Raw genomic sequence first — 12,070 nt, forward strand, 5'->3', positions numbered from 1 at the left:
AGTAGTAAATTTCAGTTTTTGAAGAGACATACAATTTCAAACATACTTTTTTTGCAAATAAGGAGTATATATATATATATATTTTAATATAGGATCTTATGATGAGCATAATAAATGATCTTCTATGAAAAAAAAAATATATGAATCCATTCTTAATTTATTTGCAAGAAAAAGAAAACATTTGAACATGGAATTTAATTACTGCTTGGATTACCAGTAATATTTGGTTAGTATTTCGAGAAAAAAAAATAAAAACAACGAGCTACTTGCATTGCAATATTTATTTAAATATCATTTTACTATTAAAATCAATATTGATACACAAAGAAACCCTTACCCCTTTTAATTTTAATTTAGTTTTTTTTTTCATAAAAGATGACTAAATTACCTTAAACACAGCTCAACTAATTTCAGTTCTATTTTTTAAATTATTATTTTTTTTATTTATATAAAAATATCTGAACCAGTTTGCACAGTTAATCTCCACGCCCACTGTGAAGCTATCCATACGAACATGAATTATTAATTCAATTATTTTAAACCTCGTCTTCTTAAATTTTTTTTGTTAATTTAATTTTGTTATAACAGTTTTTAAAAATACAAAAATTGTAACATTTAACATGAATGATGCTCAAGTGCTTGAGAAGCCGACAAAGATCCCTTTTTATTTAGAAAATGGATTAAATTGGGCTTGAAAGGCTCTTTATTTGTTCTTTTTACTAAGAAATAAATAGCAAAAATAAGAAATAAAAAGATGAGAGAGGAGAGATTTAAAGCGATTTGTAGCGACTTGTTCGAGGCCATGATCAAAATGAACAGATTTGACAGGCACGGAGAATCGCCAATTTATCATTGATATAGCCAACCTTCAATGCAAATCACGCCATCTCTTTTCTCGACGCCCTTGCTCTGCAAATTGGCTTCTCTTTTTTCATTTTTTTTTAAAAATCCATGAACACAACATAATAACATAAAGATACCTCCACAGATGAACCCTAGGAAGATAAAAGAGGAGTGTGAGGATACGAGGTAGGGTGGGAGACAAGAACGCTTTATATAGGAGATGGGAGCAGGGAAGAGAGGAAACCCTAGACGCTGAAAAGACTTATTAGACCACGTTAATTGGGATTGCATAGCCCAGCCCATCTGTATCAAACTTGAATATGGGCCCAAACAAAAAAGAGATATATAAAAATTAAAATATAATTATGTTACTTTTCCAAAAACTAAGAGAAGGTAATTCACACCATTACCTTCTGGACCTAAGATTGCAACTCCAATACCTAACACAAGGTGAACATAAGGCAACACTTCTCAATTTAATTCATGTGAAGTTATCTTAATCATGTAGATTTTTTATTTATTTCAATGTTTAACATTAAATTAATTTGAAATGGAGTTTTGTTCATTTGAATTGTAAATTTAACATATTCGACTAGATTGATCTTAATTATTTTTCTTTGGATCCAAAAAACTAACAAATATTGAGTTATGAAAATTATTCTTGATAATATCGTGTGTGGTAATTGACTTTAGTTTTTTTTTTTTTTTAACTTTATCTTTAATGTTAAACTAATTAAAAATTATTTCTAATAATATTTTTCATTTAACTTACAATATTCTTCCAATTTTATAACTCCAGTTTTATAAATTAATTAACATGAATTAACTGAAATATTTTTAATGACCCAGTTATGAAAAGATCAAATCACCTTTATATTTAAATTTATTTTTTCCAACAATAACAATTCATAATAAATTCATATTTAAATTTATTTTTTCCAACAAAAACCATGCACTATATTGTTTCGGTTAATATGAAAAAGTTTTACCTTTCGATTACTTGAATTTAATTAATTTTAATTTTAATTTTTATGAATATTGTGAAGCTATCCAAACGAAAATGAATCATTAATTTAACTTTTTTTTTTGAAAAACCAATTAACATCAAGCTTTCAAGGAGTTTTCCAAATCAACCCATTAATCCAGGTTTAATCCGAATCCAGAGCAAACCACTATATTCTTCTCTCTCCTTTAAGCCGAAAGGGGTAACGAGTCATTGTCTACAGTTTCAAATACATCTCTCGAATCACCTAACCGAGGGCAGAACTAATGGGGGCCGCAAAGTTCATATCGCCCAGCGTCCTCTAATAAAAATAAAATTATGTGTTATTCACTTATATAAATAAAATAAAAGTTTGAACTAGAATCAAAATCAAAATTTGAAGCTGAAATTCCAGTTCAAATTTGAGATCCATATGTTTCACTGATAAATTTTTATATAAATAAATAAATCAAATAAAAAACGTAAAATCAAAAAACATGAAAAATCAAAGGTTGAATCAATTTTTATTTCACTATCAGCGGCAATCATGCCTTAGTCATTGTAAAAATCATCTTTCATTTTGTTTTTCAGATTTTAGATCTGATTCTCAAGGCTGAGAAGCATCATAACTAAAATAAAAAACATAAATCAAATAAAAAACGTAAAATAAAAAAAGCTAAAAGATAAGAAGTTTTAATCAATTTTGATTTCACTATCAGCTACAATCATGCCTTAATCATAGTAAAAATCATCTTTCATTTTGTTTTTCAGAACTCTGTTTCAACAAAGATTCCTTGCATTTAGATAATGGGATGAAATAAGAAACCGAGAAAACAAGAGAGATTTAAAACGATTTGTAGCGACTTGTTCGAGGCCATGATCAAAATGAACAGATTTGACAGGCACGGAGAATCGCCAATTTTATCATTGATATAGCCAACCTTCAATGCAAATCACGCCATCTCTTTTCTCTTGACGTCCTTGCTCTGCAAATTGGCTTCTCTCTTTTTTATTTTCTTAAAAAATCTATAAAATCAAACAATAATAATATAAACATACCACTGCAGATTAACCCTAAGAAGAAAAAGAGGAGGAGGCTGATGAACCAAGTGAGTGACAAGAACTCTTTATATAGGAGATGGGAGTAGGGAAGAGAGGAAACCCTAGACGCTGAAAAGACTTATGAGACCACATTAATTGGAATTGCATAGCCCAGCCCAGTTTTACCCAACTTGAATATGGGCCGGCCCAAACAAAAAAAGAGATATATGAAACTTAAAATATAATTATGTTATTTAGACCACATTAATTGGAATAAATTATGTTTAACTTTTTTTTCGTTTTCTTTTAATGATATAACCGATATTTATCACTTTTTATTTGCTTTCTTGACACTATTCTTTAAAGAAAAGATTATGAAAAAGTTAAAATTCATTATTTTTGAGCTCAGTCAAGCGTTAAGTCTAAATATCAATAAATTTTTAGAATTTTCATAGTTATTATTTCAAAGTACGATGAAATATTAAGTTTGAATACCTGTTTGTTAATATTTAAATACAAATAACATGCTTTATAAAAATAACTCATTTTTTTTTTTTTTGGGATTTCTCCATAATAAAGTTAAATTTCGATACTCTCCCAATGCTTCAAAGACTTTTCAAGAAAACCCCTATTTCTCAATTTGCATGAGTACAGGTATATTATAATTATTTTGTTTGCTCTACACTAATTATATCATATAAGCTATTGGTATTATAATTATTTTGTTTGCTCTACACTAATTATATCATACAAGCTATTGGAGGGAATTAATTTGCGGTGTCTTTCTGTATTTAGAACACATCTGCCCCAGGTATAGTAATTTAGGAAGGGTGGAGTGAAAATATAATTGGTATTAAAGTATTTGTATGGTTTAGAAGTTTAATAAAAATGAAAAAAATAGCTAGGAAAAAGCAAGATTTAAATGCTAGTAGAAAAGGAAGTAGAATTGTGTAGGGTTTTGAATGAAATGAACGGGCAGTGTTCATATATATTATGCTGCAAAAAGATAATTCATTTTTAAGTTATACCAATCTTCGTTTATTTTTATTTTCACTTTGTTCTTCTGGGAATTTTTTTAATATATATATATATATATATATATATATATATATATAGTTAACGAATTTTTGACTTGGGAAGAGATTTGTTTTACAAGCATTTCACAGTTCTATATATTTCTGATTTTCTTGTTGGATTTTTATTAAAAAACATTATCAATTACCTATAACATATTATAATAAATGTCATGAAAGATTTATAAAATTAATCAAGATATGCACAAATTAATTCAAACACTAATATAAATTTAAAAAAAAAAGTCATGAAGGGACAACCACTGTTTTAGAAAATCATAAAATCATGGGAAATGGATGCCCATAAATTCGAACTGTTACCAGCTTGTTTTATGATTTATATATATTCATATTCAATTATTAACAGGCTTAAGATTTTCTTCTAAAACTACTTTTTGGCCAGTGAAAACTTTATTTATGTCAAAATCTTGGCTAATTAATAGTATTATTTTTAATAGAAAAGGAGTTATACTAATTTCTGGTTGCCCGAATTATTCAATTGGGCTAATGGAAGTTTTTTGAGGAGAGATAAATTTCCAGATGATTAGGTACCCAACTCAAAAGGCTATTATTTTTTTTTCACGGCTAAGTGTTTCGTTAAAAACAAATTCATACCTAATTTCAATATTTATAAGAATTCATTTTATAATCAAAGAATAACATGGTAGTTGATTTGAAAATACTTATTTAGCATTAATCCAGACATATACAATTTTGTGATTTGATCATGTGAGCTTTTACTCCCGCACCAGCAGTGTTCAATGTTCAACAAGGAGAACAGGATGCATGCAGAAAAGAAACAGTTCTCTTACTTACTTTCTCAGAAACTAAATGCTTGGATTCAATAAAATAATGTTGAACGTTTCACTGGTGTTAATTCACACCATTACCTTCTGTTGCTAAGATGCAACCCCAAGCCTAAGCTCAAGTTGTCATCGATTTGGTGAGCAGAATATTTAACACAAGGTGGTGAACATAAGATGCTGGCTCCTCAAACTCTTTCGGTCTCTACAACAACTATACGGCAAAACTTCACGTCGAGCCAATTCTCATTACTGATACAGAATTTCAGAAGTAATTGAAGGTTAAAAATTAAATTGTCACAATGCTCATTTAGCTTCATCACGGATGGCAAGGGCTTGCTTCATTCTTCCAACTAGATGTGGCAGTGTCTTCATGTTATCCTGGATTGACTGGTCAACACATGACTCCAAAGCATTTACAGCATCAGATCCAAGCTGCTGAGCCTTAGCTGCCTCAAATCTGTCTTGGCAGACCATCATAGACCTGTTCAACCTTTCCTGCATTGAAGAATGATCTTGACATTAAGTATCAGCACAGAGCAATGCACCGGCTGCAATTTGTAAGATCAGGTGTAAACTACAAGATGTGCAATCAGACCGGATCGTGCACAACAACCTTAACTGCTGGTTTAGACATCCAAACAAAAAATGCACTTTAAGAAACTATGGAACACTTTCCAAAAAAAAAAAAAAAAACTAGAATGAAGAAACTTTGAAAGGTTTCACCAGAAAACAAGAAGATTTGAAGCATATGTGACTCGTGAACGCTACTACATTGGTACATGATTTGTCCTTTGCCGTTCTCTATCTCTATTGTTAGATTATATAACAGGGTGATTAAATAATGGCAATAACTTCAATAAAGTAGCCAACGAAATACCTAATTTTTAAAAGTTGTTATACTCCACTTCTTCGATGAAAGGATGGTGAAAAAAGAGAGGATTTAGTTTGAGTTTCCACTAATTAACATGATCTGTAGCATAGTCTCTTTTTATATGCTTGTGTCTCCATTGACGGCTAAAAGAACCCTCTCAAATAGAATTAGGTTTTCAGAGTATTTAGAGGGTCAGTTTTCTTTAGATTACTTATGAAAGGAGAGAAAGATCCATGTATGCTGTCAAGGTAATTGAAAATAAAAATAAAATATAAAACTAGTTAACTCTCTAAAACACTCTCAACTCAATATACTTTTAGAGACAGCTCTTCAATCCTAAGCTCTATAAAGATGGCTTTAGATTGATTAGAGACAAACCTTAACAGGGTGGCTAGGCTTTTGACCCTCTTAATTGTTTGTAATTTGCAAACTTTAACACTCATATCTTCACATTTCTTTTATAAAAAAAGTAAAGAGTTACAACTTAGAGAAAATGAGTTGTTTCGTATCTAAGTTTTGGATTGAGTTGTTAATACTATTCGATCACCAAAATCATAACATGAACCTTTTCATGTGTACAAAAATCTGATGTTCAGGATAAAAACATCAATGCTAGTCAAGTAATCTAAAAGAACAATAGATAATTAACTCAGCACCCTTCACTATTTCTAATATCTATATGCATTCCATTCCAGGAAAAAGAAAAAGAAAAGGAAGAGCCAAGCATGACAACATGTTGCCGAATACTGCTGCCAACACGAAGACCAGCCTCGGTTAATAGCTAAAAATATTTATCTTGAAATAATTCAATCATGTACAAGTTCAAGACTATATTGTTGAAACATAATTTTATTCGTAACTGCTGTCTCTTCACTCAATCAGTGCTCTGCAAAGCTGATGTAAGCCCAAAGACTAATTGTAAATGCATGAACATGACCATTCTCAATTTGAGAAATATTATAAATGTAAGGAACTACTCACAGCCAGGAAAAAACCTTTTGCGCAACTCAAATTCTAAAGAAAGCATGATTAATGGTTCCAAGCAAGTTTTGCAAATGTAACTTATGAGCCTCACATCAACCAGAGGTAACAATTTTCTCTCTGAACTCCGAGCCACCAAATCAACATTGGTAACACCACAAATTAGTCAATGGACAGGGAGGATTGCAATATGCGATCCATAACTTGTGAAGGCACACAACTCTAGAAACTCAAGGAGGATCATAGGTAGTTACTGTTGAGGTCACTTGATCCCTTTCTACAGGAAAAGTGGTAATATGTGATTGCTGCTTCAGTGAAAAGATGGTGAGATTCTTTCTATTATTGGCAGATGCAGATGGGGTTTGAGAAAATAGCAGGTAATTTTATTGATCATGTCACAATCTGCAACTATAAACTGTCAATCACTTTCTAGTTTGATTTGTTATGTAGTCAAAGTAATGTAACATTCTGGTAGATTTAATTCGATTGATGAAATTGTAAGAAACAGCTTTGACTCAACAGCATGCAGTCATCCTTTGCAATAGCTTCAGATTAGAAGCAGAATAACTGAAATACTGATCAGCAAATGTGTTTATGCTTCATTTGTTTGTACATTTAGTTTGGTGTCTCTTGTATTTGAAGAAATTCAGCAAATGTCTCTTGTAATCAAAGTGATGACAGCCAAACCAACAAACCCTTTGCCTAATCCCCTAATCCTCATGACTACATTTATGTTACTTCTAGGCAAACCTATGCAAGACATTATTCCTTTCTATTCCAATTTATACATATAGAATTCAACTATCCAAATAAATAAATCACATCCAACCCCTTAATGTAATGACATAAGGCCTCATGTTAAAATTAAAATGATAGAATAAACTTACTTGAAACCTGGCCATCTCATTCTCAAAGTGATTCTGAGCATTAAGAACTGGAACACTGCAATGTTCAACGCAATTACTTATCTCTTCTTGCTTCCTTCTCCTATCAAAGCACTGATATGCACATTTGAAGTATGCTTGCTGCAAGAAATTATCATTTCAAACAATCAAATCAACCCCATGAAATAACAATAATAAAAAAAATAATTCTCTGATTGTCTCTTCGTCACTCCTAAAAAACAAACCCATAAAACAATAAAAAGTTTGAAAAGTTTTCATCTTTTTATTTCAAAAAAATGAAAAGAAAATCTCCACAAATAATAATAATAATAATAAAACAGCCAGAAGCTAAATTAGGCACAGTTGAGTAAAGCGCCACGACAAATAATCACCAAAATAGCACAAAAAATCTTTGCACTTTCCTTATCTCCAGAAAGTTAAACAGCAAACCAATTCATACCCATAAAAATAAATAAAGAAAACCCAATTAGAAATCCCATAAAGAACCCACAGCTGCATGAAACAGATACATTAATCCACCTCAATATTTACATAGAAGCAATACCTGAAGAGTGAAATTGATGTGATCTTGGACAGGGGAGAGTTGAGCCTGAGCAGCTGAATTAACTTCACTAAGCTTCCTTCTCATTCTCTCCGATACCATTTGAGCTTCCATTGCTGCTATATGATCTGCCATTTTTGCACAGTGAAGAAAAGCAAGAGACTTTTGGGGATTTTAGGGATTCAATCAGTGGAAATAGGGTTTTAGGGGTTTAAATGCACCATCTTGGTGACGACTTTTAAGGAGCGAGCCAGTCGGGCCGATGTGGGCCTTCATTTGCTGTAAAATGGAGTATGAGAAATAATGGGCTTGGATTTGGACAATGCTTGGTAAACTTTAAACCCTAGACTATTTGATTGATAATAATTACTGATTTATTGTTTTTGGAGATTTTTCTTAATTATATTTCATATACCAAGATTATTTTTTTTATTCATGGGATTTTTTTAAAATATTTTATTGTATTATATTCCCAAAGCATAATGTAATTAGTTTTTTTTTATTGTCTTCTAAGAGCTGGTTACCATAATTAAATTGAATTCAATCCATTTTAAGACAAGATTTATTTTTATCAATTCCATTAGTTAGTAATAAATAAATGAATTAAACTATGTTAAAAAATATAAACCTGATTTAATTAGTATTGATTTGTTTTCAATAAAAGGATTGCAAAATCACATATGATTTTTTTTTTATTCGGATATCTTCATACCTTTTTAAAGGATGAGACTGTTATATTTGGGGTTTGTGGTTATTTTTTTCAATAAACATGTTTCTTAAAAATCAAACTTGTATTTTTATTCTTGTAGAGATATAACGTGTTCTTTAATCACTAAATTAATACTTTGTTATTATACATAATATTTAAAAATAAAATAAATTCTTTTGTTTTGACATTTGTTACTTATTATTTATTTTTTTTAGAAAAATTATACCAAGTCAATAAGATTTCTATTGAGTCTACGTTTTTAATTCTATTAATTCCCGGGGGGGTGGGGGGAGTCATACAAACTGTTTTTTTCTACCATTTGATGGCTATGTATGGCCACCTTTTGTCATATAGCACAACCAATTGTCATCCTTCTTGTTTTTATTCTAGGGACCAATAGATTGAAGAACAATTTTTCTTTAAAAAAAAAAAAGGAAAAAAACTCTGCTAAGGAACTATTTAATTATCTTTAATATCACAAAAACTAATTCGTTGATTTCAATAAATCACAATCAATCCAATAATATAATAAAATTGCAAAATTTATATATAATCCACCATTAGTTTTCCAGAGCCAAGAAAATGGAAAACAGAGAAGAAAACCAAAAGGCATTATGCAAACACATCCCAGATCTCCTCTCCTCCTTTGTGGACGCCTTTGTTGATTTCTCTGTCAGTGGAGGCCTCTTTTTACCTTCACAAAACCCTAGCTTGGATCCTCAAAAAACCCATCAAGAAACTCCCCTTTCCTTACAAACAAGGTACCCAGCTCCTGATAGGCTCGTTGCCATTGGTGATCTTCATGGGGATATGGAAAAATCCAAGCAGGCTTTAAGGCTTGCTGGTTTGATTGACGGGTCTGATAAATGGGCTGGTGGGTCAGCTACTGCGGTGCAAGTTGGTGATGTTCTTGATAGAGGTGATGATGAGATAAAGATTTTGTATTTCCTGGAGAAGTTGAAGAGGGAGGCAATGAAAGATGGAGGTAATTTGATCACCATGAATGGGAATCATGAGATCATGAATATAGAAGGTGACTTTAGGTATGTGACTAAGTTAGGGTTAAAGGAATTTGAGGATTGGGCTTATTGGTATTGTTTAGGTAATGAAATGAAAAGTTTGTGTGCTGGGTTAGAAAAGCCAAAGGATATCTATGATGGGATTCCTTTGAATTTTCGAGGGGTTGATTCAGAGGTTCTTCAGGGGATTAGAGCTAGGATTGCTGCATTGCGGCCTAACGGGCCTATTGCGAATAAGTTTTTGTCAAAGAATGTGACAGTTTTGGTTGTTGGGGATTCGATTTTTGTTCATGGAGGCTTGATGGCGAAGCATGTTGAGTATGGATTGGAGAGGATTAATGAGGAGGTTAGAGATTGGATTAGCGGGCTGACGGGGAAAGCTGCACCGAGGTATTGTAGAGGGGGGAATGCAGTGGTTTGGTTGAGGAAGTATTCTGTTGTGGAGAAGAATTGTGATTGTTCCATGCTTGAACATGTGCTTGCTACGGTTCCTGGGGTGAAGAGGATGATCATGGGGCATACAATTCAGGCGGACGGGATTAACTTGGCCTGTAATAATAGAGCTGTTAGGATTGATGTGGGTATGTCCAAAGGATGTGGTGATGGGTTGCCTGAAGTTTTGGAGATTAATCAGAATTCGGATTTACGGGTTCTGACCTCAAATCCCTTGTATCAGAGTAAGCACAAGTCCTATTTGGATGCTGACACAAAGGAAGGGCTTGGTTTGTTGATTACTGAAAGTGGATCAAAACAAGTGGAGGTGAAGGCCTAGGAGTTCTTGCATCTAAAACTGATCAATCGATGCTTCTTCTGTGGAACCTGCTGAGCATGCATTCTCCCTTGTGGAAATTGGCATTGGGTGAACTGGTGAACGTTGCTTATAGTAGACATCAAGAACTCAAACAGTATTGTTTCTACTATATTGCTGGCTGTGAGATCAACACTAAGCTTGATGAAAAAATTGTAAGCATTTTATCTTAGGTCCTGTTGTCATGATTGATTACCTATTGCATACCCTAGTTTCATAAAACAGGGAGTTGTGTTGTTAACTTTGTTACTAGTGGTTTCATCTTCCTTGAATGGAAATTTAACTGAACAACATCATTCTGACTTTCTCTGAACAGGACTGCCCTGTTGTAAGATAATAAATTTATTTTTAGATTAGCTTTGAAAAGCTGCCCCATGTTGTCTGTCTAGAACCAAACATTTGCAGTCCAAGGCTTTGTTACAACTCTTCATGTAGTTATAAATCGAACTTGTTTTCAGGTTAAGATGTGGCTGTTCTATCATTATTGCTTTTTCTTTCAGTGAGAGCTTCGCTCTATCTCCATGCCCCTGTGCAAACAACCAATCAAATTACTTTGTCTAACTTACTGATTAGTTAGGAAGTCTACGTAGCAATTTCTCATTAGGTATCCAATATGAAATAAAAAGCTGTTACAGATATATTTTTTTATGTTGTTTTGAAATTGAAACTCAGTGCATTGTGGCAGCATTCTATTGCTTAAATAGGCATGAAATAAGTTGAAGGATGTTCTTGTTTGAATTCTGATTTCCTCGACTCTTGTACTCATACTTTTAGCTGATTTTTCATTTGAGCAATTCCAAAAAATGCTGATTTTTTGAGTTGCTCTTCTTCTCTGGAGGTATGGTTGCTTGGTAAAACTGACATTGAAGCTAAAAACTCAACAGCTCCCATAAATACACTCACCATTCTAATACAGCAAAACCACATCAAATTACAGAGATAAAGAGATTGTTCTTATTTCTTTTATCAACTGCAGGAGAGGCAGACTAGGATACATTGGGAAAACTTGACTGTTTTTCCTTCTCTGCTCGTGTTCTAGTCTTCCTTCGTGTTTCTAGTGCTAGTTTGATGTTGCCTTTTATTTATTGTTTGCAAGATGTTTCGAGCTTATGAACATGGAAGGTGATTTTATGTGATTAAATTAAAGTTTGAGGAGTTGAGAATTGGGCTTACTGGTATTATTTTGGTAATGAAAGGAGGCTTTTATGAGATGGATTTGGAAAGCTATCGAAAGAATATCTTTGATAGGTCTTAGGAGTTTTATTTCCTGACATTATAACGCTTCTATTGTGTACCGGTTGCACTTGTGGGAATTGAACATTGGATGACCGGATGAACATTGTTTGGCATGATCAGAGAATGTAAACGAAGATATTTGTGATGAATCCAAACTTGCTCAAATTCTAAGTGCCATTTAAGTTTAAGATTCTCCCATGGTGATTACTCCATATTTCATAACATGCTATCAGAAAATTGGAGAGAGTGTTGTTA

General features: G+C 32.3%; 2 protein-coding genes and 2 non-coding genes across 4 annotated transcripts; 1 reads left to right on the forward strand and 3 right to left on the reverse strand.

The window, feature by feature from the left end:
- Positions 1-779: 779 nt before the first annotated feature.
- On the reverse strand, positions 780-910 carry LOC118050440 (small nucleolar RNA snoR86). Its single transcript, XR_004687877.1, has one exon. It is a non-coding gene; the product is annotated as a small nucleolar RNA snoR86 (small nucleolar RNA).
- A 1,768-nt stretch (positions 911-2,678) lies between these two features.
- LOC118050441 (small nucleolar RNA snoR86) lies at positions 2,679-2,812 on the reverse strand. The gene has a single exon (XR_004687878.1). It is a non-coding gene; the product is annotated as a small nucleolar RNA snoR86 (small nucleolar RNA).
- A 1,914-nt stretch (positions 2,813-4,726) lies between these two features.
- Positions 4,727-8,265, reverse strand: LOC118050356 (uncharacterized). The gene is made up of 3 exons (XM_035060683.1): positions 8,047-8,265; positions 7,485-7,622; positions 4,727-5,240 (listed from the first exon to the last, which is right to left on the reverse strand). Exons 1-3 carry the CDS (start codon positions 8,176-8,178, stop codon positions 5,049-5,051), a joined length of 462 nt encoding a protein of 153 aa, XP_034916574.1. The 5' UTR covers positions 8,179-8,265; the 3' UTR covers positions 4,727-5,048.
- Positions 8,266-9,255: 990 nt separating this feature from the next.
- LOC118050357 (shewanella-like protein phosphatase 2) lies at positions 9,256-10,945 on the forward strand. Its single transcript, XM_035060684.2, has one exon. It carries the CDS (start codon positions 9,335-9,337, stop codon positions 10,541-10,543), a length of 1,209 nt encoding a protein of 402 aa, XP_034916575.1. The 5' UTR covers positions 9,256-9,334; the 3' UTR covers positions 10,544-10,945.
- Positions 10,946-12,070: the final 1,125 nt, after the last annotated feature.

This window comes from Populus alba, chromosome 13, assembly GCF_005239225.2.
Source record: "Populus alba chromosome 13, ASM523922v2, whole genome shotgun sequence".
Lineage (NCBI taxonomy): Eukaryota > Viridiplantae > Streptophyta > Magnoliopsida > Malpighiales > Salicaceae > Populus > Populus alba.